The 26,804-nt window shown below is 43.1% G+C and overlaps 1 protein-coding gene across 1 annotated transcript; it reads right to left on the bottom strand.

The window, feature by feature from the left end:
• Positions 1-1,565: 1,565 nt before the first annotated feature.
• On the bottom strand, positions 1,566-26,804 carry LOC102926643 (T-cell immunoglobulin and mucin domain-containing protein 4). The gene is made up of 7 exons (XM_042283891.2): positions 26,723-26,804; positions 22,023-22,364; positions 19,827-20,117; positions 18,060-18,157; positions 5,208-5,295; positions 2,620-2,659; positions 1,566-1,726 (listed from the first exon to the last, which is right to left on the bottom strand). The coding sequence occupies exons 1-7, from the start codon at positions 26,778-26,780 to the stop codon at positions 1,642-1,644; spliced, it is 1,002 nt and encodes a 333-aa protein (XP_042139825.1). The 5' UTR covers positions 26,781-26,804; the 3' UTR covers positions 1,566-1,641.

Below are 26,804 nucleotides of genomic sequence, written 5' to 3'. Positions count from 1 at the left end.
CTTCCTTCCTTCCTTCCTTCCTTTCTTTCTTTCTTTCTTTCTTTCTTCTTTCTTTCTTCTTTCTTTCTCTCTCTCTTCCTTCCTTCCTTCCTTCCTTTCTTCCTTCCTTCCTTCCTTCCTTCCTTCCTTCCTTTCTTTAAAGCGCATCCCCTATGAGGCTGTCCGTCTGTTATGTGGTTATCCATCCATTATGTGACTGGTCCGCATGCTGGCCTAAATCAAAGGCTTTTCATTTTCCTTGTCTCTTCATCCTCTCTGTGTCCTTCCTCCAGGTGGCTAGGGTGAATAAATGTCCCAATGAGAGGGTTGGGCATGGGTTCTTACCAATTGGATCATGTCATGTCAACTAAGTTACAGGGTGACAGATCTATAGGCTGTACCATGAGACTAATTTTGTTTGTCACGTGTGTGAGTGTGAGTGTGTGTGTGTTATTTTATAATTTGTGTGTATGTGCATACTATAGGGAGGTGCATGCTATGGCAAGGGTGTGGACATCAGAAGACAACTTGCAAGAATAGGCCCTCTCCTTGCACCATATGGGTCCTAGAGATCAAACTTGGCAGCAAGCTCCTTTCCCAGCTGATCCTTCTCACAATTTCTGTTTGCCTCTTAAAAGTGATGTTAAGGGAGTAAAAATGCAAAGGTGGGTTAGATAGAGGACCACAGGCTTCTTCCTTTAATGATATTGCTGCTCTGAGCATGAGGGAAGTTTGAGAAATGTCTTTCAGATCTAGCTAGCTTTCCATAGTAGCCAGCCAGGAGCATCCTCACTCAGACATGTTTTCTTACATTTATTGATTCCACAGCTATTTGCTTTTATTTCTCTCTCAGGGTTCCTCATACTAGTAATAATTAAAGTTTTAAGATAAATCTGTTCTTCCTGGGCTGCAATTACAATGAATTATACTTAGAGGAATTTACTTAGGCGGCTTCAGTGTTTCATCTGTGCATAATCCTTGTCATTTGATACCCTTGCTCTGATGGGCACTGGGCTGCTTCCAAAGTCCAGTTTCTCTGGCAAGAGTTCAAGTGGCACTATGGTCAGTTTTAAAGCACTTGCTTTTGATGTGATTCTGTGGTATTACCTGCACCCCGAATGAAGCATTGGTCTGCTCATACTACACCCAATGTGGGCACTGAACTCAGAAAGCTGGCAGAAAAAGGGAGACACAGGCACACGGGGTAGGAAATGGACCAAAACTTGTGTCTCAGAAGAAAGGTAACTTGATACCTGGAAGAAGCCAGACAGATTAAATGAGCACTGTGTTGATGGAGGTCGGCTACCACCAACAGGCTATGCTGTCTGCAGAAGGAATTTTTGCTTTGGGTATTTCTAACTCCCCCTACTGTTGAGAGATTGAAGGGACTCCCACGGCTGTGGCAATGAGTTCACTATCACTGACAGTAACAAGCCCAGTGGAAAAAGATCACCTGGCCACAAAACCACAGAGAGGACTAAAGCACTAAGCAGGAAGAAGTGTCTCCGAAGCACCTTCATGCGGGAAGATAAAGTGAGACCGGACCCATAGCATCAGTGAAAAAAAAGTGAGACCTTAAAAGAAAATTGCAATGTCCCCAAAATTATAATTACACAATTCAAACATCATCCCCCATGCTTAATTCTACGAAAAGGTGACAAGTTAGAGAGTAAAGATTCCGTCTTCATCATCCTGTGCATGTGACATGTCATTGAGGACACTTTTACGATCTTCAATGTTGTCTGGCCTGTGAAGAGAGGAACAGGCTGATTAAAAACCAGAAAAGGCAAGATCAAAGGACCTGCTAACCCAGGCTGAGGACACCAGACTCAGATTCTATCCTGCCCAAGCTTCCTATTTTACAGGTGGGAAAACGGAGGCTATAGAGCACAGAGGACTTTTGCCAACCTGTTACAATAAAGAGAATACAACTTGCTTTGAAGAGTATAAAATCATGATCTAAATGCATTGATGTCTCAAGGGATCCCAAGCTTTGAACTCAGAAAGTCACCTTGCAGGGCCTCTGTTCCCCTGCCTAATAATGCATCATTGTTAATAAATGCTGTGGTGCTGATACAATTAATTGCTGCAATGATTTGTACCAAATCTTTTCATTTGTTGCACCCTAAAAGCTATAAACAGAGTAGATATTCAAAATCTAATCCCAGAGATTCTTCACATACTCTTAAAAAATAAAAGCAAGCAGTGAAACATGCTGGTCTATGGGGCAAAGGAACCAAATCGCGGGAAGAATGTTGCAAACACTTTATCTAATTTCCATATTGCTAACCCTCTTCTCAGTGACTCCATACAAACAATGTGCCTTTGAAACAAGTGCTACAATAGCTTCAAGCAGAGGACACTGTGGCACATGTCCCCTTTCTCATGCTATACTTTCAATACTTTCAATAATGCTCCCTGCTTTTCTTGGTCCTATTTTGGACACACATGTAATGTTAACTGAGACAGAGGTTAATGTGAGTTAAGACTCCACAGCCTTTTCTGCCTCTAATGCAATGTCTCTCTAACCCTGTGTTTCATCAGAACATAAGCACAAGTCATTAAACCACTGAGTAGTATCTAATCATGTGCAGCAGCCTGTATAATCATCGCAACAATCGGCCATGCAAGATGAATTACCTCTTGTGTCTCCGCAAACAATTGGCTGCTGTGACTCTCCCTGAAAAAACAAGGCCACAATGTGAGCAGAGCTCTGTGAACTGCTGGGAAAAGTCCACCCCCTTCCAAATAGACTAGATTAGCATTGGCGAGGACAGCCTCTCCTTCCCGGGTTGATGATGGTGTTGCTAGATTTTAAAATGTTTTTTTAATAAAACATATTTTGGTCATTTTTCTTTCTCTTCCTCAACTCCTCCCAGTTCCTCCCCACCTCCCTACCCACCCACTTTCATATTCATGTTCTCTCTCTCTCTCTCTCTCTCTCTCTCTCTCTCTCTCTCTCTCTCTCTCTCTCTCTCTCTCTGTCTCTCTCTCTCCCTCCCTCCCTCCCTCTTTCTCTTCCTCCCTCCCTCTCTTCCTCTCTCCCTCTCTCCCTCTCTCTCTCAAAACATTAAAAAAAACCCTGGAAAACAACAACAATGAAAATCAAAATAAACACACTGAAAGAAAGAAAATCAATAAACAATAAGACAAAAAATATAAAACAAAGTACATACACACATACACATACACACACACACACACACACACACACACACACACACACACACGAAAGAAAAGAAAAAATGGAATTCATTTTGTGTTGGCAAGCTATGGGGCCTGTCTTAGACTATGGTTGATATATCCAGTGACACTCCATTGGAGAAAACTGATTTTCCCAGCAGGTACCAATTGCAAATAGGTTCTGTTTTAGGACTGGGACTCTGTGTCTACTTCCCTTCTCAGGGCTGGGATTTTTGTCTAGCTTGAATCTGTACAGGGCCTGTGCATGCCATGTGCAGGCTCTGTGCAGGCTGTCACAGTCCCTGTGATTTCATATGTGCATCAGGCCTGTTGTGTCTGAAATATACTGTTTACTTGGAGCCATCTCTGGCTCTTGTAATCTTGCTGCCTCCTCTTCCAAATAGAACCCTGAGCCTTGAGAGGAAGGGTTTGATAAAGACATCTATCTCATTTGGGGCGGAGTGTTCCAAAGTCTGTCACTCTCTGCACATTGTCCAGTTGAGGATTTCTTTGTTATTTGCCATCTACTGCAAGAAGGAGCCTCTCTGATAAGGGTTGAACAATGCTCTGCTTAAAGGGTGTAAGCTACTGCACTTTTCAGTTATTTAGTAACATAATGAGGGCTCATCTAACTTTGTGTGTGTGCATACATGTCTGTAGATATTCATACATGTGCAAGCAAATGCCACAATGCTTGGCCTTTTTGCATGGGTTCTGAGTATCAAACTCAGGTCTTCATGCTTGAGTGGCAAAGTCTTTACTGACTAACCTACCTCCCCAGCACCTCATTTGGGTTTTAAAGCACTTTTTATGAGATATACCAACAATCATCCAAAACAGCAGCTATGACTTCATATAAGCACTAATAGCAAGCCTCCAGGAAGTTCTGAATAGGTTTTGCAGCATTCTCCAAGGGCACGTTCAATTGTAAATAATCTTATCTCACGGCTGACTGCTGTGAAGTACCAGTTTTCTTGTTTTATAACAGTAGTGGGTGCTGTGTGCCTGTGCTTTATATGAAAACCATAATGCTTATTTCATAGCTCCTTTTTGCAGTATTTATAGTTTTGCTTTTAAGGTGGGGAAGGTGTAAAATCACAGCTGAGCTTTATAATTTTAAAAAAACTTTGGGCCCTATCCCCTGAAAAATGTAGGTATGGAAACATGAACGTATTGACAAACCATTTCCGAGAATTCTTTCTCCTGAAGGCCACCTGTGGTCCCTAAGCAAACCTGCTTTAAAGGTGCACATAGAGCAAGACTGTTCACAGTTTTACTCCTGTGACACTTCCTGAAAATATATGACAGGGGTTCAAGGGTGTTTCGAACTGTAAGAAAGGAGTATCAGGGCTAGAAAGATGGGCCAGTGATTAGGAGCACAGGATATTTTTCCAAAGGACCCAGGTTCAATTCCCAGCACTGACATGGCAGTTCACAATTGTCTGTAACTCTAGTTCCAAAGTATCTGATGCCCTCTTCTGGTTTCTGTGAGCACCAGGCAAACATTTGGTATACAGACATATATGTAGGCAAAACACCCACACACAAAAAAATAAGTAAATATTGATTTTATAAAGAGAATACCTTGGCAGTGGTGGCACATGCTTTTAATTCCAGCACTCAAGAAAAGGCAGGCGGATCTTTGAGCTGGAGGCTAGCCTGATCTATAGAGTGAGGGCTACAAAAAACTCAGAGAGAGAGAGAGAGGAGTAACAACAGTCCTTTCTACATAAGGCAGTATCTTGTGTATGGCATCTGTGTCCTATCAATGAAAGTGCTCTTGGTCCCATTTTTTAATTATCAAAGTGTCAGCATTATTAGGCTTTTCTTTACAAAGAAAGCCATTTGGTGGTGATGAATTTACCTGTCACCCCCATGGCTGGGGTGAGGACAGTGAGGGAACTGGTCCTTTTCAGGATAAAAGGAAAGAGGAGAAAACAGAAATATCCCCCCTTCATTGACACTCCTGAGTCCCCACAGCTTTTCAGTCCACCCACAAACATCCAGTCCTGCAGGTCTATCACATCTGGCCCTACCCACCTTACCTCGAAGGAGAAATGCCAGAAATATTGACACCATCAGCACAAACCCCACACAGCAAGCAATGATCAAGATGTTGGTCTGTCTGTTGCTCTGCCAAAATACAGGCAAGGTGATTGGCTGGATGACATCATCTCTGAAGGGTACCCTGGGATACATCTCACCCCAAGGATGCCTTCTAGTTACCAACAATGTCATTACATCTTATGATATTCTTTCTGATATGTCTCCAAGTCAAAACAAACTAAAAGTTCTAAATCAAGTGTAACTTTCCCGCTAATACCCAAAGCATTTTAATTCCCATATTTGTGCCCATCTTAGACATCAGGTGTCTTGGGCTATTGTGTTCAGACATCAGGAGATTTAAAATATAATAACTATGTTGTGAGTTGTGTTTTCCACTGTCAAATCTCTTTGCTGGGCACTGCCTTAAGCCTTTGAGCTCTCCCTAGACCTGTGCATTTCTTTCCTGGCTGACTTCAGCTTCTAGATAACAACATAGAAAGGAAGATAAAGCTCAATTTCAAGTTTTCTGTCAAGATGGTTCTGAAGGCATAGCCTGGGAGCCTAGCACATCAAAATGTTTCCAGGAGACTTGATCGGCCCTTTCCAACATTGTTCTCTCGTGAGCACTGTAGTGCCATTTCCCAAAGGAGACAACTATGTGATGTCACCAGGCAGCCTCACTCATTACTCATCACACAGAATGTGAGAGTGGACATGAGACCCATCCCTGTCTTGGTGTGATGGTTAATCTTTCGAACTTCATTGCAGTGAGGGGCACCTAGGAGATTTGAGAAGCACAGCTCTGGTGTGTCATGAGAATGTTTCCAGACAGGATTAACCAAGCTGGGCATACCTGCCCTGACTATGGACTGCACTAGCCAGTAGACTAGGGAACTAGATGAAATGGAAGGAGGGGGAAAGCCAAGAACACAGATATCCTCTCTTCTCCCTCTCTTTCTTCCTTCCTCTCCCTTTCCTTCTCTGTCTCTCCCCCCCCCCCCCCCCCCCCCCCCCCCCCCCCCCCCCCCGCTTTGGCTGCCATGATGTGAGCTATTCAGTTCCACCATGTTCTCTATGCCATGATGAATAGAAACACCTAAACCCTGAGCAGAATAGCTCTTTCATTCTCTAAATCGTTTCCATTTGGCATTCTGGCAAGGCAACAACAATAAAGCTAACTGTCTTAATTTCTTTTCCTGGTCCTGTAATAAATAATCGTTAAGAAGCAGCTTAAGGGGAAAGGGATTTCTTCTGGCTCACAGTTCCAGTGTATTGTCCATCGTGGCAGGGAAATCAAGGTGACAGAAGCTTGAAGCAGCTGGCTGCATCACATCCACACCCCAGCAGGGAACACTGAATGCATGCTGAAGCTTTGTTCCCTTTCTCCGCTAACACAGTCCAGGACTACAATAGGGGATGACACCACCCACAGTGGGTGAGTCTCCCTACCTCAGTTGATATAATCGATATAATCCCTGACAGGTACATCCAGAGTCCTGTCTCACAGGCAATTATGCATTCTGTCAATCTGACAGTGCACGTCAAGCACCACAGTAACTAAACATCACAATTAAGCCATACAAATGAGATTTGCCAAAGTGTGAATACCACTTTCCCCACTAATTCCATTTTCATTTGGAAAGATATTGTTAGTTTTTATAAAAAACATATGCTACTTCTGTGGCTAGGTAGTGAGCTTGCTATCTTTACTTTTAAAATTAATCCATCTTTTTAAAAAATATCTCACTGCTAACTCTGAGGAATGTAAAGGTCTGTTGCACTCAGCCAGGAAATAGTCATCGTAGCAGGACACTCCCACTTCCCTTGGGCAGGCTAAAGTGTTTCCTTCCTCCCTCCCTGTCTCATTTTCTAGCACACAGAAGACCAGAGCCAGCTAGAAACAGAAGGAAAGACATGACTGTCTCCCCGGAAAGACTGCCTTCACAGATATCTGTGATGCCTAATGTTTTTACGTGAAGCTACTTGAACCATTTGCAATAAACATAAATAAAAGGAAACCTCGAAAACCACAGAGCAATGGTGAGAGCAGGCATTGGCACGGTGGTGACATCAATAACACTGGGCGTCACACAAGGGACACATCATGATTTTGCGTGTTTTTGTAAATATTTTTTTCTTTTTGCTTTCAGAGCATCTGTGCATGTTGAAGTAGCGATCAATAGGACTTCTGCCAAGTGTACAAGTTCACAAATCTTTGACCACTTCATAATAGTTACTCTGCATGTGCCATTTAGCAGTATTCTATTTCTCCAAGCCCATCCATGAAAACCTGTACTGGGAATTTCTAAAATCAAAGGCAAATGCTTCCAATAGTTCCTAGATCTTTTACCTGGTTGGATGCAATATTTCTCCAGCAAGCAGTTAAAGTCTTCAGAACATACATCTCAAGAGAACAAGGGAAATTCTGGTGAATATCAGGATTAGGAGGTGGGCTGGGGAGGTGGAAGAAAAAAAAATAGGAAAAGAAACAGAAAAGACCAACAGGAAGACTAAAACATAACAGCTGTGCAGAAGCCAGAACAGAGAAAAGCATCCAAGAAGAACACAGTATGATCTTATAATAAAAATACCACATAAAAAAAACCAGAGAGCTGGTGAGATGGCTGAGTGAGTAAGAACACCCACTCTGCAAGTGTGAGGGCCCAAGTTCAAATCTCCAAATTACTGAAACCCCCAAGATTAGAGGAGGGGTAAAGTCAGGCAGAGCTGAGAGCTAGGTGGCCAACCAAGCAGCCTGGCAGAACCAATGGGCTTCCTTTCCAGCGAGGGACCCTGTCTCAAGGCAATAAGGTGGAAGGCAACAGAACAGCAGCCACCATCCTGCTTTGATTCCCACATGCATGAGTGCCCAGGTACTTGCACCCATGTATTCACATGCATGTACACAGAAAACACGGAGACAGGGCCCCGAATATTAAAAGATCCAGCCTAAAAATCTCTGAAATCAATCACTTGTATTTTCTCGCCAGCTTTCTAGCTCTTGAGACTAAAGGAAAAGGTTTTGTAGCATGCACAATTGGTATCAGAGAGCTTATTTGTTCTTTGGGGAAAATAGGTTGTTGAATTCCAGGGAACATAGAAATGCAAGAAGAAAAGTCAGTGTGTTCTCATCCCCTACAACTAACGTTGCTGTTTGTTTTTCTGTTATTGTCTCCCACAGCTGGAAATTGCAGGTAAGAATTCAAAACTCCTACCTTTGTTCTGCCAAATCCTATTGTACTGTAATCATCCATGATGGATCAGCTTGAAATTGAGGCCATCACACAGAAAGCCAGCCTGGGTCAGTCTTATTAGAGCTAATCTGTTTTAAATTGGAATGGACTAACATAAGAGACACTTTGCAAACACTAGCACTGGGGTATGATACCAAACCACACCCCCCCTATACACACACACACACACACACACACACACACACACACACACACACACACTTTCATAAAATGTGAGAGGCCACAATGGGGCATACTCCAAAGGCCACCGTGTTATACATGAATCAGCAGCAGGATAGAGATCAGTGGATACTCTCTTCCCTGTGAAATGCAGCCATGCCAGCCATCTGGAATGGAGCTGGTGTCAGATCCAAAGAAAACTCCATGTCCCCAAATTCCAAAAGACAGGAGGGACAAACGGGTGCCTGTAAGCATACCAAAGCACATGCTGGCCTCCTTCAGTATCACAGGCATATATTACACATTTCAAAGTCCATGCTAGTATTCTAGTTCTCACCTCCTCCTCTACCCTAAACTGCCACCTGCACACGACCTTCTCCCCTCCCCAGCTACTCATTCTCCACATAACTCTGATCTCTTTCTCCCTCTCTGTCTCTGTTCTGCTTCTGCTTCTCTCAGGTCCAACCTGCTGGTCATATTCAGTCTGCTTCTTTCTCTGTCTGCTCTGGACTCTTTCAGATGCCTCTGGCTGTTCTCTCTCTCATATTTACAATAGAATCCTTCCCCTTAACTGTGGATCAGTCATGTCAACAGTTTATACAGCTGGACCCGCCAAGACTGTTTTCCATATAAATTGTTCCCAGACTCTCAGGTCCTGAAGGCCCTGAGCTCCATGTAATACTGCAGAACAGGAGACATCCAGAACCTGCTAGTAAAGCAATTCTGCAAGGGGGGAATGGTAGTGAGCTGAATAGTGCCTCCCTTTCCAGAAAAATATCCACTAGACCCTCAAGGTATGATTTTCATAAGAAGAGCCTTTCCTGCCTTTCACTGTATACAAATGCCAATGCACATTACATCAAAGACTGAAATTAAGATATGAAATTACCAGAGGGAAATGCGTTAGGATAAAGATGTTTTGGCCCCCAGTTTACATGTCACAAAAGCAAAAACAGAGAAAAATTTAACACCAAATTAAAAGCTTCTGTACAACAAAGAAAACAAATAGAAAACTTTGGCACACTGTTACATGCTGGCGGGTTGGTATCTAAGGTAAAAGGAGCTCAAACACCTCGAGAGCAAATATATAAGATCTGGTATGCACTTCTTAAAGGAGGAGCTACATATCTCCACGAGCATGGGAAAATGTTCATTACTAGTCAAGGAAACACAGATCCAGAATCAGTGAAATCTTACCTCACTCCAGCTGGGATCAAAGAGATGAGGGAAAAGAGTTGTTGAGGAGTCAGGAGAAGGAGAGAGCTTATATGCTGTTGGTGAGGTCAGCAACTCTGCCTTGTTTGAGTTCCTTTTCCGTTTTGTTGTTGTTGTTGTTGTTCGTTTGTTTGTTTCTTTTTTTTTTTTAAATTTTTTTTGGTTTCTTTTTTAAACATTCTTTTATTATTATTAAGAAATTTTCTATTTACTTTGCATACCAGCCACAGATTCCCCCCTCTTCCCCCCCAGCCTCCCCCCTCCAACAACCCCCCCATTCCAACCTCCCCCAAGTCAAGGTCTCCCATGGGGAGTCAGCAGAGCCTGGCACACTCAGCTGAGGCAGGCCCAAGCCCCTCCCCCCTGCACCAAGGCTGAGCAGGTGTCACACCCTAGGCACAGGGCTCCAAAAAGCCCTCCCATGCACCAGGGACACATCCTGATCCCCCTGCTTGGGGGACCACCAAACAGTTCAAGCTAAACAACTGTCTCACATATCCAGAGGGCCTAGTCCACTCCTATGGGGGCTCCACAGCTATTGGTCTACAGTTCGTGGATTTCCACTAGTGTGGTTGATCAATACCAATCAGGTATCACATTAATAGTGGGCCAAAGTTTTCTCCCATGTGCTGTCTTTGTTGTACAGGCGCTTTTTAGTTTGATGTCAAATGACTCGGTTGTGGGGCAGGGATGGGTGCCTTTAATCACTGGCTCTTCTTTCTGATCAAAATAATTATTGTGATGATTCACAGGGTAAGTGCTGAGCAAGAGCTTGCTGGCATGCCAGTTCTTTCTCGTGTATTGTCTCCTAAGGGGTAGTTCAAGGTCGAGATGTAATTTTGGAAGTTGGTGCTAATAAAAGACACTTATCAAGTACTTATTATATGCCAGAGCTGGACTCGGAGCTTTCGTGCATTATTTCATTGTAAGTCATTGTCTAGATCCACAGGGAAGATCTGATTATTCTGTCCACTGTATAGAAGAAACGGGTTTGGAATTTATCAGAGCTTGAAGCATAGGCCTCGATGATTCTCTGAACCTGGGCTTTTAAACATTTTATTGTATCACACATGAGATAGAGTTGGGGACTGAGTGAAGTTCCTGTTGGGTCACCTACAGATAGTGTGAGAGAAGGAGGAAGAAAGGCAAAAGGAAGACTTCCTCTTCCTCTCTCATGTGAAGGGAATTACATTTGGGAGAGAAGAAAAGCCAGCTAACGGGACAGAGAGAAAGCTGCCAAAACTTGAGCAGAAGATCAGAGTCAGTGTTTCTGAACTTATGGGTCACCACCTGGGCCCCAACAAGCCAGGTTCAGTTCGTCTACCTTCCCTCATAAGCCAGTTTCAAGAGCTAAATTAATAGCAAGAAGAAGAAACTGAGGCTACATTTGGGAGGAGGGACAGAGAGATCCAATAACTCCTCCCCTCTCAAGTCCATCATCCTATAGTGATCGTTTTTATTCCAAGGCAAGAAATAAGCATAACTACATCCTTGTGTGATCCCACCCCACATTGTCTCAGTCCAGGCTGAATCATCCCTGAAAGGTCATTTGTCAATTGTGAACTGTTCAATGTAGGTGCTGGGTCCTCTGGAAGAGCAACAAATGATCTGATCAGGATCCCAGTGTATCTTTGCAGAAAAACAAAAACAACAGCAACAAAAACAGAACATGATGCATGGTGGCTATTGATACATAAGCCTGTCCACACCACCAAAGCATGGGACACCTTTGACTAAAGTGACCATGACTTACTAGTTGTTTTGTTCTATTTTGCTTTAAGACAGGGTCTCATATCTCTCAGGCTAGCCTTGAACTCACCATGTAGCTGAGGAGTACCTGAACTTCCTCCTGCTCCCACTTCCTGAGTGCTGAGATTATAAGAATGGATCCCAGTGTCCGGTTTACGTAGTGATGGGACTGAGCTCAGGGTCTTGTGCATGCTGGTCAAGCACTCTATCAATTGAGCTACAACCTCAGTCCCAACTGACTCATTTTTACACACCCTTTGTCATTTACAGGGTAGCAACTAAAGATAATATTACCTATTTTCATGGGCCTGAATGAAACGTAGAAGAATAAAATAAAGATATGAAATTCTACCTCTAGCCATGCCTTCTTCTGAGAATCCTTTGACCTAATGGAAAAAACAAGCTTGCTTTGGAAAATGAAGCTTGGCTGGCTTTGCAGAGAAAGTTTACTATAAGAGAAGGAAAAAGAAGAAACATTTCCCCCAAACACCCTTACCATACTTTGCCAACACTTGGGCTCTGGAGGCAAGAATAGGAAAGTAAGAATCACAAGCAAAGAAAAATGTCACATTACCAGGGCAGTGTTTGCTGCTGCAGCCCAACCTTGCAGTTCTCAGTCTGTCTGAGCACACACTGCTTTGACTTCACTTGGTGATGGATGTACGCTGAGATCAAGCTGTGCCCTGTTCGAAGTTACTTTGTATTGTGTAAAACAGTATTTTTCATCCCGTGGCATGCCCTGAGAGACTATACTTTACAAGCGGCATTTGACTCAGCCTTACCGGCTAACTCTGGACCTTGTGGTATAAACAGCACTAACTATCCAAGGCCACTCATGAGGCCCAGACAGATAAATAACTAAAGGTTGGGACACTGTACTCTAAATGTATCAAAGCAGATTAGGCCAATTAAAAACATATCAGAAAAAAAACAGGCTTGAGAACTCACTGAACACGCCAGACATGACAAGTACAACACCCTCCCTGGACCCCATAAAGAGGACCTTTAACATAATCGTCATGTCTTCACCAACCTGTCATCTAACCCTTTTGTAACCATTCTGTAATATACATATGTACATACATGTGGATATGTTTGCTGTGTGATATGTAATGTGTGATCTGAGAATTAACATTTGTACTTAAAATTAAAATAAAAGGGCTTGCAACCAGCCAGCTATCATGGGAATTCAGGAGCACTTGGCAAATTACAGCCAACAAAACCAATGTATCTTGTGAATCTGTTATTCAATAAATTCTGAGATTGTGGAAGGACACTGTCATCTATGTTCCTGACATAGAACACTAACAATAGTGTAAAGATTCCTTTAGGGGCTGAGAGAATAACAAACTTAAACATTAGAAAGGAATACAATATTTCAAGAAAACTCTGTTGAGAGAAAATGGCAGCCAGACCCGGAACAAAGGTCAATCCGAAGTGGTGGGGGAAGGGATCAATCTAGAAAGCATGGAAAGCACTTGTCTTCCAAGTGCAAAGACCTTCCATCCCCAGCACCTGTGTAAAAAGGCATGTATGATGATGGCATGTATGATGCCATGCACTTATAATCTCAGCACTGGGAGGCAGAGACAGGAGGATCCCGGAGGCTCATTAGCCAACAGTCTGGTCCACTTGGTGATCTCCAGGCCAATGAGAGACTCTGTCTCAAAAAGAGGAGGATGGTGGACTTGAAAATGACATCTGAGCTGTGGTTGTCATTTCCCATAGGAACACACGTACTTGTATGCTCACATTCTCATGCACACACACATACACACATACACACACACACACACACACACACACACACACACACACGTTAAAAAGTATTTTTTTAAAGATCATTGGGATCAGTTTTCCACTATTCTACAAATAGTACTCCTCTATGCTACTTCTCAATCTTATGTTTTTAGAGCTACAGTTAAAAATGAAGATCCCTGAAATGTGGCTGTAAGTCCCAGCTGTCTGTTAAAGTAGCTGTCTGATCTTGGGCAAGTCCTAGTACGTTTCACAGAGCAAGAACATGGAGGCAAGAATGTGCCATCCTGGCTAAGGCTTCTTCCACTGAAGACCAAACACTTTGAAAGTCGAGAACACTGAACTAGGAGACATATGTACATAGAATTGCCTTACAAAATAAATTGCAGAAATCTAGAGGTCCTGGAAGAGAAGACTGAACTGCAGGTCTTACTATATTTTTTTTAAGCCATGAATTGATTTCCACTCCTTAGATGTAAAGAAGAACCTCCACAGACTGAGAAAAAGGACATATAAAAAGGACAAAGCAACCAAGAGACAACAGGGGATTAAAGATGCCCCACCCCACCTCACCTCACCCCCAGGGGTAAAACCACTGATTGCAAAGTCAACAAAGCTGTCTAGAAGAGAGGCAATGAAAGCTTCCCAAACCTCACTCTCCCTAATGGTCGAGAATTACTACTGTAAGGTTTTGAAAAGCTTCTGAAACCTCCCAGAGTTTGTCATTTTTTTTTGCTCATCGGCTGCTCCCCTAGCGTGATTAGCAGTTTTAAAAATGCCATAAAACTAAAAAGTATCCGTGTTCTTAGCAAGAAGATCGAGTTAGCCAAGAACCGGTGTAACTGGCCCCTTATTACATATCCTCCGCACCAGCCTGAAAGGGAGGGCTGCAGCAGCGGAGTAAGGAATCAAGGAAAAGGGCATCTTTCATGATGACTATCATTTACCAGTCAATAATCACACACTAGCCTTTCCTCGTGCATTTCTGTTCTGAACAGTCCTGTTATAAGCGCCGCTGTCATCTACATCTTATATTTTGAAGAAACTATGATTTAGAAAAGGACAAAGTAATTCACCTGAAATTGTTAAAATTGAAAAAAAATCGCCACAAAATGGTGATATAACCATGTGACATTAGACTCCCATGGAGCTCTTTTCACCCCCACTGGACGTTATGCAGAAGGCCGTGAGGAGCTCTACGAAAAGGGATTGAGGAATCCATGAACAGAAGGGATAACTAGGGACCATGTCACACATTGCTGCTATGAAGTACAAAGGACTAGAGAATCCTGCAATGTCTACATCTGAGAAGAGAAGGAAACTCATGTACAACCTTCTTCAGAGTTTTTCTTATTATTTGGTTGTATTTACAATTGAATTATAATTATAATTACTAACCATTTGAAGCAGTGCAGTGCAGAAGTTTTTGGAGAGTCTAATGCCGCAGATGAAGTTTTTCAGCTCTTGCAGATAGCAAGCAGAGAGTCAATGGGGTGACAGGCAGGGTACCCCCAAAGACTTGTTCCTGCCATTTACTTCCTCCAACTACTTCTCATCTCCCCAAATTTTCAGAATCTTACAAACTAGCATCACTAGAAGTTAAGAGACAGCCTTTCTGTTAAAAGGTCTTCCTGATCTTCCAAAGGACCTGAGTCCAGTTCCCAGAACCCAAGTGGGGTGGCTTACAACTGCTCATACCTCCAGCTCCAGGGGATCTGATGCCCTCTTCTGGCCTCTGTGGGAACCCACACACATGTGACATGGACACACACACACATACACACACACACACACACACACACACACACACACACGGACATGGACACACATAAATAAAATAGCATCAATAGCTGGAGATCCAGCTCCCTGACACATGAGCTTTTGTAGTGCTCCCAACACTTGATAATTGTAATACAAGCAACAACTAAGAGGTGGCCATTACAAGTGGACTGCCAGGACAGAGCATCTGAGAGCTGTGTGGCTTCAGGACATTTAGATGAAATAGGACTCTGAATATCTACCAAAGAGATCCTAAATGAAGTGGTCCATAAAAACACCTTAGCGTTGACCCAGCACTTAATAGATGCTAAGTGAACCCCAGTTTCTTCTATAATGACAGGTGACATAGAGACGGTCCCTCTTACAACATGGTCCTCTTTTGCAGTGTAGCCCACCGACAGGGCAGCAAGAATTCTGTCTGCTGAGATTTGGCCACAGAGAAGTAAAATGACAATTATCAGGGACATTATAGTAGGGAACACATCAGATGACATCTTGATCTCTTGCAATGCAATATAAATGAGTTTAAGATTTGGGTGGAATGAAAGGTAATAGTTTTGCAAGCACTCTGCCTGTCCTCCATCACATTTCTCTTTCCTGTGTTCTCTTTTACTGGAAAACAGTACCCACCTTTACCCCAACTCATGAACAAAGAATGATGAATCTTGACAGTCAGTCTGCCCTAAGTTGCCAACTCCTAGTCCAGATTTCTATCCACCCCCTCCATGAGTGGGCACAAGTCAGAGCTTCTCAACATCAGAGTCCCCTCCCATTTCCTCTTGATTCATAGTCCTACATTAAGACCCATCGTCTCCCCTCTGCTCAGGCCTGTCTGTCCCCTGCAATCCTATTTTCAGAGCCTCCAAGAGTGATGCTGCATTGCCTCCTCCACACAGTTGAAGGATAGAGGTTTTCTCGAATGAACACAAAGAAAGATGCTCCGGCTCTGTTGATGAGAACAAGAGAGGGACAAGATGACCTGTTCTTGGGGGGGGGGCGAAAGAACAAAGTGAACAAATGATTGCGTCAAGTGGAGGGACGATATGAAGATATGGATATGGAGAAGCAGATAATCTGTGGGAGGAGAAACAAACTGGCTTAGCCTTTTCCAAGGACAATTTTGTAATAGCTATTAAATTTAATAGTGCACATTTTTCAACATAACATCTCTACGTCATTGCCAGCTCGCCCCAAGAAACACTTGCATAAATACTTAAGGAAGTGCCCAGGCTGAAGGAGTGCACAGTTATGCTGTCTAGAAGGCTAAAATACTGGGGCAACTGAAATGCCAATCAACAGGTGATAAAATAGCTCACAGCAGCTAACATGACAAGGCAGGCCTCTCCACAGAATGAGAAAGGAAGTGGTCTGATGTACAAATGCAATGAATAAAACCAAATGCAAAGGCTTCATGTGGCATTAATGCATTTTTTTTAAAGAATGACATATGCAAGGAAGAAGAAATATCAAGGAATGATGGCAGCCATGTTTATAAGGGTGCAGAGCAGGAAGAAGCTGAAAGGCTTCATTCTGCTTTAGAGGTCACAGCACTGGTGAGGCGCTGTGGAAGAAAAGGTGTTCATGACAGAAATGAATACAAACACCTGCCCACTCCAAGGAAAAAATCCTTATAACGAGCCTTTTAAAAAGGTATCTAGTACAGTCAAGCATGGTGGCACATGCCTTTAGTCCCAGTACTTGGGTGTCAGAGGCAGGTGGATCTCTGCGAGTTCAAGGCCAGCCTGGTCTACAAAGTGAGTTCTAGGACAGCCAGGGCTATGCAGAAAAGCCATGTCTTTAAAAAAAAAAAAAAAAAAACAAATACATTTTGTAGGGCTGGACAGATGGCTCAGCAGTTGAGAGCATTTGCTGGTTTTCCAGAGGACTCAGTTCCAAGTACCTACATAGGTGGCTTAGAACTGCCTGAAACTGCAGCTTCAAGGGATCCAATGACTCTATGAGCACCCACACATGTGTGGCATTCACTCACATAGACACATACAAATACATGTCAATCAGTATAAAGCTTTTAAGTGTACCGTGTGGGCCAGTGAGACAGTTTAGTGGGTAAAAGCCCTTGCAGCACAAACTGGATGAGTTCAAGGCCCCAGAACTCAGACAGAGGTGGAAGAAGAGACATGACTCCACAGCTTTGTCCTCTGGCCTTCATGTGCACATCATGGCACAAATGTCACTATTCACACATCGTAATAGGAAATAAGTAAAAATGTAAACTAAATGTGTAGAGTATAAGAAGGTACAGTTTTTGTCCCAGGTGAGTTCTATGCTTGTTGGATGGTCGCATAACAGTGCTTTGTGGGGCATAGAAAGAAGTAACCAAAGCAATGAAGAGGACTCAACTAATGGGTTTTGTACCCGGTACAATATAAGAAGCTTGCATATCTCAAAGACCCTAAAGTTTACAACATCAATACTGGAGATAAATTTTACAAGGAAAAATATACATATAGATAAGGCAATAGTACAAAATTATCTAGAGTGTTCTGACTAGCCAGATAGATTGTGTCAGGAGAAGGGGCTGGGATTGAGGATAAAATGTACAAGAGAATTTTGTTTCCCATTGTTTTATGTCCCCTTCACAAAAGCATACTAGTATAATGTCTGTGTGGTTTAAAATCAACAAATAACGGGCTGACAGATGGAAAGGTCATTTGTTTGCTACTATCCCTAGAGTTGAGTTAGAAGTTGCTGAGGAAAAGGAAAGGCCTCGAGAGAGGGGCCTAAGAAAGCAGAAGACAAGAATGTTTCACTTTCCTCCCGACTAGCTGGAGGATGTGGGAGACAACCACAGTGGAACCAAAATAGCTGATTCCAAGAGCCACAGACAGACAGCAGAGTGTTCCCAGGGCCAGAGGCAACCCACTCAGAGAGTAGAGAGCCCTCCCTGACCTTGATGCTGAGATCTCTCAAACTCACCCGTTTTCTGTGAGTTTGAGGTATGAGTAAGGCTGTGTCTGCAGGCATGGTCACCATGCTTCTTTGAGAGTGCTTGGATGAAGAAAGAGTTTCTGATTCTGGGGGAGAAAAAGATTTTTTTAAAGCTGATAAAAAATGATAACTATCAACAGTGTGGTTGGTGGGATCTATTATCGTCTTTGTTATTGTTGATATATTCCCAGTTTTTGTCAATAATTGAAGGTGATTTTTAGAATTAAAAAACAGATTATAACCTTTGTTTTAAGATGATTATTTTAAAGTTGGAGAGGTGGCTCAGACAATATGCAATGCTTGCCATTCAGGCATGAGGATCTGAGTTTAGATCCCTGGCACTCATGTAAAAAGCTGGTGATAGTGGTGTGTGCCTGTAACCCCAGCAAGGGGAGCAGAGACAGGCAGCACCCTGGAACATGCTGCCTAGATATTCCAGCTGAAACTGTGAGCCAGGTTCAATGAGAAATCCTGTGTCAAAAAACAAGTTGAGTAGTGATTGAGGAATGCCTCAACCTCTGACCTACACACACACACACACACACACACAAGATGATTGTTTTAAGACACAAAGGGGGAAGGGTGGGAGAAGGGAGAAGGGAGGACAGGGGAATCTGTGGCTGATATGTAAAATTAAATTAAATTATAAAATAAAAAATTAAAAAATAGAAAAAAACCCAATCATCCATGAAAAAAAAAACACAAAGGAACAAAAATACTCATAAAATTTGATTAATTCGGAGCTCAAGGATTTTAGTGACTACTCAGAATATAAAAGAATTAACCAACTCAACATTGAATAGCTGTTTGAATTATCCAGGCCTCTGGGAGGCAGCTGGATTGCCTGGAAAAGCAATCAAGCTACTTCACAATGACTTTCTGATATTTTTTACCCCATAATCAGAAGCATAGTGGGAGCCTTAACTAGTCCCCACCCCTTGGAGTAGGTCACCCAGAGTTATGAGATTCAGGGTCAAGAAAAATTCAGAACAAAATAGAAGTTAAGAAACAAATATATAACTGATTACTATTAAGGAATATATCTTACATTCTTTTAAAAAGTTTTTATTAGCATATATTAATTTTACATAGTGGATTTATTACATTTTGATACGTGAATATATATAATGTATTTTGATTATACTCATCCCATTACCTTCTTTTGTCTCTTTCCCAGTTTGGCTGATCCTCTTCCTCTTCTCTCTCTCTCTCTCTCTCTCTCTCTCTCTCTCTCTCTCTCTCTCTCTCTCTCTCTTTCTCTGTGTGTGTGTGTGTGTGTGTGTGTGTGTGTGTGTGTGTGTGTTCTAAGGAGTCAATTAGAATTGCTTAAAGGGACATAGGTGCATAGGTGATAAGTCATTTACAGCAGCATGGGTAGTCTACTGAAGAAAATATATCTCCCCAAAAACCATGAGCTGGGAAGGGGTGGGCATTATGAACCCCCTCCTCTTATAAATCTTAAGGCCAGTAATTAGCCATCTTACTTCAACCAATCTCAAACACTTAGAGATTTTTGTTCCTGAGAGAGTTTGACCCTGGATAACCTTCAACACACAGACTCTGCAAAACTCCTCAGAGGTCAAGTAGAGAACCTAAAATGCTGACTTTGCACAAATATAAAGGAAAAGAAACACACACACACACATACATGAGTGCACGTGCAGGTCACTGGGCTAGCCACTGTAGAAGAATCCATTCCAAGGGAAACCACAACATTATCTGAGCAGCAAAGGGGGAAAAATGGACAATTCTCACCTGCAGTGATGGCAGACCCCTTGGTGAAGATCTCAGTGTTTGAAACACTTGTGGTTTCCTGTGAGAAGGAGCTGGGTGTTGTTGAGGGGCATGTGGTTACTGCTGTAGTGAGGACAATGGTGGCCAGTGGTTGGGGTGGTGTTGCAGTTGTGAGGTCAGGAGTGGTCATGACTGTTGTTGGAAGCTCTTCTGTGGTAGTCAAGTAAGGAGTGGTGGTTGGCCGAATGGTGGTTGTTGGTCTTGTGGTGGTTGTTGGTCTTGTGGTGGTTGTTGGTTTGGGGGTTGTTGGGGCTGTAAGCAACAGAAAGTGCATCTGGCATCAAGTAGAGATGGGGAATTGGAAACACCACAAACACAACCCAGGATCTTTCCACTTTTGTTGGCCTCTCTTGGTCCACTGGCCTGGACCACTTACTACAGCTGAGTTTCTTGCCACATTTCTATCCTTTCTGGTCTATTTGTCACACTCTGGCTACAGAAATCTTATTAAAAATATCTATGCATGTCCATGTCCTCCTGAAAACTCCTCAGCAGTTCTCTTTGTCTATCAGATTAAGAAATAAAACAGAACCCGCTTAGGCCTCCTTGTTGCCCTGCAAGGTGCCACCCCCGCTTCTGTCATTCCAATCGTGTGTTGCTGGAAGAGAACCTTCTCGCTTTCCTCAGCCAACTCTCCTTTCTGTATTTCTTTCCCTGCACCCATGACCTTCTAGCTACAGCAATGTCTTCACCTGCTTTACCTCACCCTTACTCCAACTGCTGGTCCTCTTCAGCAGGCTAGCCCTTACCGAGTTTTCAGAGCTCAGCTAAAAGCTTTCCTCTCTGCAGTAACAAGTCTTCCCTGTTGTACGCCCTAATACTTGATCATCGTGGCATCTATTGTATTTTTACAACTACACATTTGTTTGTTTAACATTGATCAATGTCTGCTTCTCCCACCAAACTATCATATACAAGGAAACTAAGCATTTATTCTGTTCTGTGCCTTGAATCCGACACCTGTCACAGTGTCTGGTATTATACAAATAAATCCATGCATAAGAGAGCCCAGGAGTCACAGAGCACACCCCTAGTCCTAACTCTTGGAAGCCTAAGGCAGGAGAATCTCCAGTTCAAGATCAGCCTAAGCTACATAGTGAGACTCTATTTTAAAATACACAAAGTGATCCCTAGGTATGCAACTTTGGGTGAGAGTCACTTCATTAACATAGATTTTGGGTTCATTATTCACAGTTTTCTGTATGACTCTCACCCTCTCCAGGACATGCCAATTCCTATAGGCTTTAATGAAGCAAAAAGATACCATTTGTTCCACTCAGCTTGGAATTGATCCTGCAGAGTACTGAGATCAATAATGTTTTATAAACTAGCAACTAGTAAAGATAACACATAATAAAGAGATGACTCCTGTTGGAATAAGCTAATGTCAATAAACTTCTCTTTCCTCTTCTTTGATATCACAAATTTGCTGTAGAGTAAAATAAATATGCAAATATGCATGGGAGTTCACTAACTAAAATCATCCAGTTCCAAATTCAGAACATGAGAGCCATCTGAGCAGACTAAGAACATAGTCACCCATGTGGTAAAGGTGTTTATTGTTCATGTACTTCAGCCGTAAGTTCCATGTGGCCTGTTCTACACAGCCCAATCTTTAAGAGTACCTTCACATCCCAAAGTTTACCCAAAGCATCAATAGAAATGGAAAGAAAGAGAGCTTGAGAGCAGCCAGGGGTGATGCCAAATGCCCTTCTTCCTCTGCCAGGAATCACAAATCATTTGCTTGTAGGCTAAAATTGACCCATGGATATTATTCAGTTCACATGGTGATTTTTTTTCTTATTACGTGGAAATCAGTCAATATGGAAAAAAATATGAGTCACATAAAAATTGGGAGGTCAAAAAAAATGGGCCAAATTTCTGTAAGGTGAGGACAAGCCTCCATGCAGATAGATAGCACCTTCCATCATCAGCCTCTTTCATTTACCAGCTGGATCCCCTCATTCACTTCCATGGCTGTCCTGGCTGTGACTAGCATGTGGGTTTCCCTGCCCACACTCTGTGGCTCACCACTTGCAATCCAGCCTGCTCACCCTCTGCTCAGGTAAACTGCTTTTTCACCAGCACCCACTAAATGAATCTGTTACCACAAACCATGGGGCTCTTTCTCAGAGCTGAGCTCCATTCTTTCCTCACCTCTCCTCAGCTCCAGGCGCACAGTCTTCTTGACATCATTGAACCAGCCAGGCACCTCTATACGGCAGCAGTACACCCCACTGTCCTCTTGATTGGTGTTTGAGATGGTCAAGGACACATCGCCCCACCAGATACTCCCCTGAAGTGTGTATTTGAATGACTTCCTGGAGACGACTTTTGTTCCATCTGTGTGGAGAAGCTCCTGGTTGCACTTGGAATTGGGACATGCACCTTTGCCCCAGCACATGCTGTTGCGGTTCCTGGACCAGGATGAGTGCTGACAAGGCAAAGTCACCGACTGGCCCAAAAACCCTATTACTGTATCCTCTGAGGCAGCTGGTGCTGAGGGGAAGGAAGCGAGAAAGCTGTTATGCAGATGAAAATCTCTTGAATACACTTGAATACCATTTGTGTACAAATGGAGGCTTCCAGGGAGACAAGAGAGTCCTTTGTTCCTTTAGCACAAATGTTGCTGTGCTTGCCTGTTCTCCTGGGCACCTAAGTCCACAAGCTTCCATGTGACAGGTGGTCCGGAATTTCTAAATGTATCTCCACAGCAAGACCTTTCGAGCCAATTTCAACACTGCTCACCATTCTGTTAGTCAACTCCCAATGAAGAGGCCAGACCTTTTGGTCACATGTAGTCTTGCCCACATATTTCACCCAAAACCACCCCAAGCCTGTGCCTGCTCCCATCATCTCACTAAGCAGATATCACATGCTGCTGATTGAATGTCTCAGATGGGTTAACCAACCCAGACAGAATCCTGACAAGAAAGAATGCTGCTTAGGTAGACTCCATTTTCCTACTCCATGTTCAGAAATGGAGGTGGGACTTGCTCACTCTGGATCATCTGTTTGCTACTGGGTAATACAAAGTTAGGAAGAGTTTGTGGATATGCACTTCTTTACTGTTTAAAATGTAGTGTGGTGTGTGTGTGTGTGTGTGTGTGTGTGTGTGTGTGTGTGTGTGTGTGTCTGTGTCTGTGTCTGTGTGTCTCTGTGTGTAGTGAGTTGTATACATGCTACCATGAGTGTGTGATGCTCAGGGGGCGTTTATGAATTGGTTCCTCCCTCCTACTTTCACATTAGTTTTGGGGTTGAACAGAGGTCTTAGGCTTTAAAGCAGTACTTCTCAACCTGTGAGTCACAACCCCTTTGGGGGTCCCATATCATATATCCTGCATATTTGCATTATGATTCATAATATTAGCAAAAATATAATTTTGAAGTAGCAACAAAATAATTTTATGGTTGGGAGTCACCACAACATGAGGTACTGTGTTAAAGGGTCACAGCTTTAGGGAGGTTGAGAACACAGCTCTAGAGCATACACCTGTACCTGCTGAGCCACCTTGCTGGCCCTAACTTATTTATTCCTTTTTAACATTGTTTAATAATTTCACTCATGTGTATAATATATTTTTGATGAAATCTATTGTCTAGTCTTTCTCCTCCAATTTCTCCCCAATTGCCCCCACACCCTTCCAACTTCATGTGCTCCCTTGTTTAAAAACCTACGAGAGTCCACTTGGTGCTTCCAGTATGAGCATGCATGAAGGGTCAACTGCTAGGGCATGGGTAGCCTGTCAGGGCCACAGCCCTGAACAAACCAGACTGTCCCTCTCCTAGCAGTCATCAATTGCCAGCAGCTTCCCTACTAGGGGTGGGATTGATGACCAGCTTAACAGTCATGCTAGGCCTTTGCTGACCTGATCTTGTACAGGTCTTATGCACATGGTCACAGCTCCTGACTCACTCCTTTACTCTTTTCAAAGAAGATTTATGTGCTTTTATTTAATGTGGATGAGTGTGTTGTCTGTATGCATGTAAGCACACTGCATGTGTGCCTAGTGCCTACGGTAGCCAGAAGACAGTACCAGATCCCTTGGAACTGGAGTTTTGATTTGCTATAAGTTGTCATGCGGGTGCTGGGAATCAAACCCAGGTCCTCTGGAAGGAAGCAAGTGCTCTGAACTACTAGGTCATCTCTCTAGACTCCACTCATTATTCCTCTAATGGACAACTAATCATCATATATATTTATGGGGTACAATATAATGTTCTGAATTATGAGACATTAAAAATTATTAGCCAGGCAGTGGTGGCACATGCCTTTAATCCCAGCACTCGGGAGGCAGAGGCAGGTGGATCTCTGAGTTTGAGGCCAGCCTGGTCTCCAAAGCGAGTTCCAGGAAAGGCGCAAAGCTACACAGAGAAACCCTGTCTCGAAAAACGAAAAAAAAAAAAAATTATTTAGAAAATTTGAAATACCCATTATTACTCTGATTGTGTCTCTTTTGTGAAGTAAATAAACAAAACCATCGGGTCTTCTTATAGACACTGATGTATAAAAGCAGATGCCTAGAAAGTATCTGCCGAGGTAAACAGCAAGCTCATGGCACCAATGCCTCCATGATGAAAGGAAAGGACTGGAACTTGGCATGGCGGTCAAAAGGGATTTAACCTTTATAATGTTCTTCTCTTTTCACCCAAAAGTTTCCATATTACTCACCTAATAAAAAAATTACTATTCAAAAAAGGAAACAAGAAACTTAGTATGGCAGAAAAATCCCCACTGGAGTGACATTGTGAACGTCACTTTCCATCAGTGTGTGTTTTGGGGTTCTTGACGGAAAGCCACACTCTTCATTATCTCAAGGCACAGAGGGCAGGACTTGCCTCAAAAGGAGTTCCAAGGCCCATATGCCAAGAAACATCATGCAATTAACCTCATAGAATACCTAAAGGTTTGAGAATGAGGAACCACACACATTAGATGCAGAAACAGAATGAAAAAACGTTTCCTTCAGCTATGAAAGTGTCAGGGAGAAATGAAATCACAGCAACCATATCAGTTTCCCATGTGCAATGCTCCCAGATTACAAGTGCATGCGAACGCAGCCTCTCTGCCACTGCCAGCCTGTTCCTTCTCCAGCTGGTGACCTTTAGGCCTTTCCCCAATCCAAACCTCAGTTTTGCCGGATTGAAGATGTCATGGACCACCTCTTCTGAGACATCTACTTTTGATCTTTGGAAACTCTGAATGGTCACTGTCTTCTCAGTTGACCATTTAAGTAAAGACACATTAAAAAGAAATAAATCAGCCAGGCAGAGTGATACACACCTGTAATCCCTATACTCAGTAGGCAGAAGCAGGAGGCCTGCAAGCTTAAGGGAGCCCCTGCTACCTAGCAAGACTCTATGTCAAAATCAAACAGTTAAATAAGCAAACAGAGAGACCAGTTCACCAGATGCTGTCTGCTTGAAGGGAGGCTGGAACAGTTATGTCCCTGCCACAGATGGGACATAAGGACATAAACTCCAGCAATTTTTTTCTATAGTTTTACTATGTAACAAAAAAACTTCTTAGACAAGGTATTGGTTGTCCCAGTACTCAGGAGGGTGAGGCAGGAGAGTTCCAAGTTGAAGTCCAATCTGGGTTATACTGTCAGACACTGTCTCAAATAAATATAAGTAAATAAGTAAGTATGTAATAAATAAGTGCTTGGGTAAAATTCAAACAGAAGATGTGAAAACAGAGACTGCCTTCACTCCATGAATTGCTTCTGGAATGTCTATGTACTCACGACATCATGTACCAAGTTACAGGAGATGTAGCAGTCTCCACCCACGTTCTGGGTGGTACAGAGGATCTGAGGATAGAGGCAGTAGAGCTAACTAGCACTTTGTGTGGTGGCAAGTTCTCTAACACAGGAACCTCCATGATAAGAACTCAGCTGAAACCTCTGAAGCAGACTGGAAGCTGCAGGTAAATAGGAAAAGCTTTGTGACCTCCTCTATTCAAGAATGAGAGGAAGAGGGGGAGGCGGAGTGATGCAAGCCATATTCACAATGTCAGCATTAGTGACTGGGAGGGCTGCAGCTCGAAGCAGAGTGGTTGCTGGACACCTCAGGGTCTCTATCCAAACTGACTGTTCATCTGTGTCAGTCTGAATCTGCAAATAGTGTGACGAAGAGAAATCTCCATGTAGCTGGGCACAGGGACAGGCACCTGTAATCCTAATACTCAGGAGGCTGAAGCAGGAGGATTGTTGACTTCCAAGCAGCCTAGACTACACAGTGAGATCCAGTCTCAAAGAAACAGAGACAACGGCAGGGCATGGTGAGGCACGCCTTTAATCCCAACACTTCGGGGACAGAAACAGGAGAATCTATCTCTGTGAGTTCCAGAACAGGCAGAGTTACATAATATAGAGGAGACCTCATCTCAAAATATCAAAAGGGGGCAGGGTGGAGAGAAGAAGAAGAAAAGGAGAGAGAACTCATTATGAAGCCCCACTGCTAGCAAGACAAAATAAAATAGAAAACAAATAAAATCTCCTGAAAACAAGGGGAACGATAAGCATATTAGAAAGAAAAGAAGAAGAAGAAAAGCTCTTGGTAGAACAAAGCCCCTGCCTCTTGCTTTGTAAGGCCTGAGGATCAAATTTCTCACACCCTGCATTTGACACCTTGTTTCTTCTATGCCATCGCTTAAACTGTTATTTCTAACCCAAGCACAGATAAACTCACCCCTGGAACGCCAAATTAGTCCCTAGGGAAAAAATCCCTGTGTAACAAGGTAAGGACGATATCCTAGAAAAGTGTAAGTCTAGAAGGAGGCAGGTGTTCGTAGGACCCCCACCTTACAGTCTACCCTCCCTGGGGCCCAGAATGGAAGCCTCCGGAACACTTACTCAGATAAAGCCACCAGAGCTCTGTCACCAGCCAGAGAAGGAGAAGCTCCTTGGACATTTTGACAGGCGTCTGTGTGTCTGT

Source organism: Peromyscus maniculatus, chromosome 8 (assembly GCF_049852395.1).
Source record: "Peromyscus maniculatus bairdii isolate BWxNUB_F1_BW_parent chromosome 8, HU_Pman_BW_mat_3.1, whole genome shotgun sequence".
Classification (NCBI taxonomy): domain Eukaryota; kingdom Metazoa; phylum Chordata; class Mammalia; order Rodentia; family Cricetidae; genus Peromyscus; species Peromyscus maniculatus.
This window is presented reverse-complemented; position numbering and strand designations above follow the sequence as displayed.

What these genes read in the sequence shown, in the direction of transcription:
- LOC102926643 (XM_042283891.2), bottom strand. Translation starts at nt 26,780, where the DNA reads ATGTCCAAGGAGCTTCTCCTTCTCTGGCTGGTGACAGAGCTCTGGTGG. An exon ending in GGGGTCTGCCATCACTGCAG is followed by an intron (nt 18,158 to 19,826) that starts GTGAGAATTGTC and finishes TTTCTCCCCCAG; the next exon opens with AATCAGAAACTCTTTCTTCA. An exon ending in TCTGGCATTTCTCCTTCGAG is followed by an intron (nt 2,660 to 5,207) that starts GTAAGGTGGGTA and finishes TTGTTTTTTCAG; the next exon opens with GGAGAGTCACAGCAGCCAAT.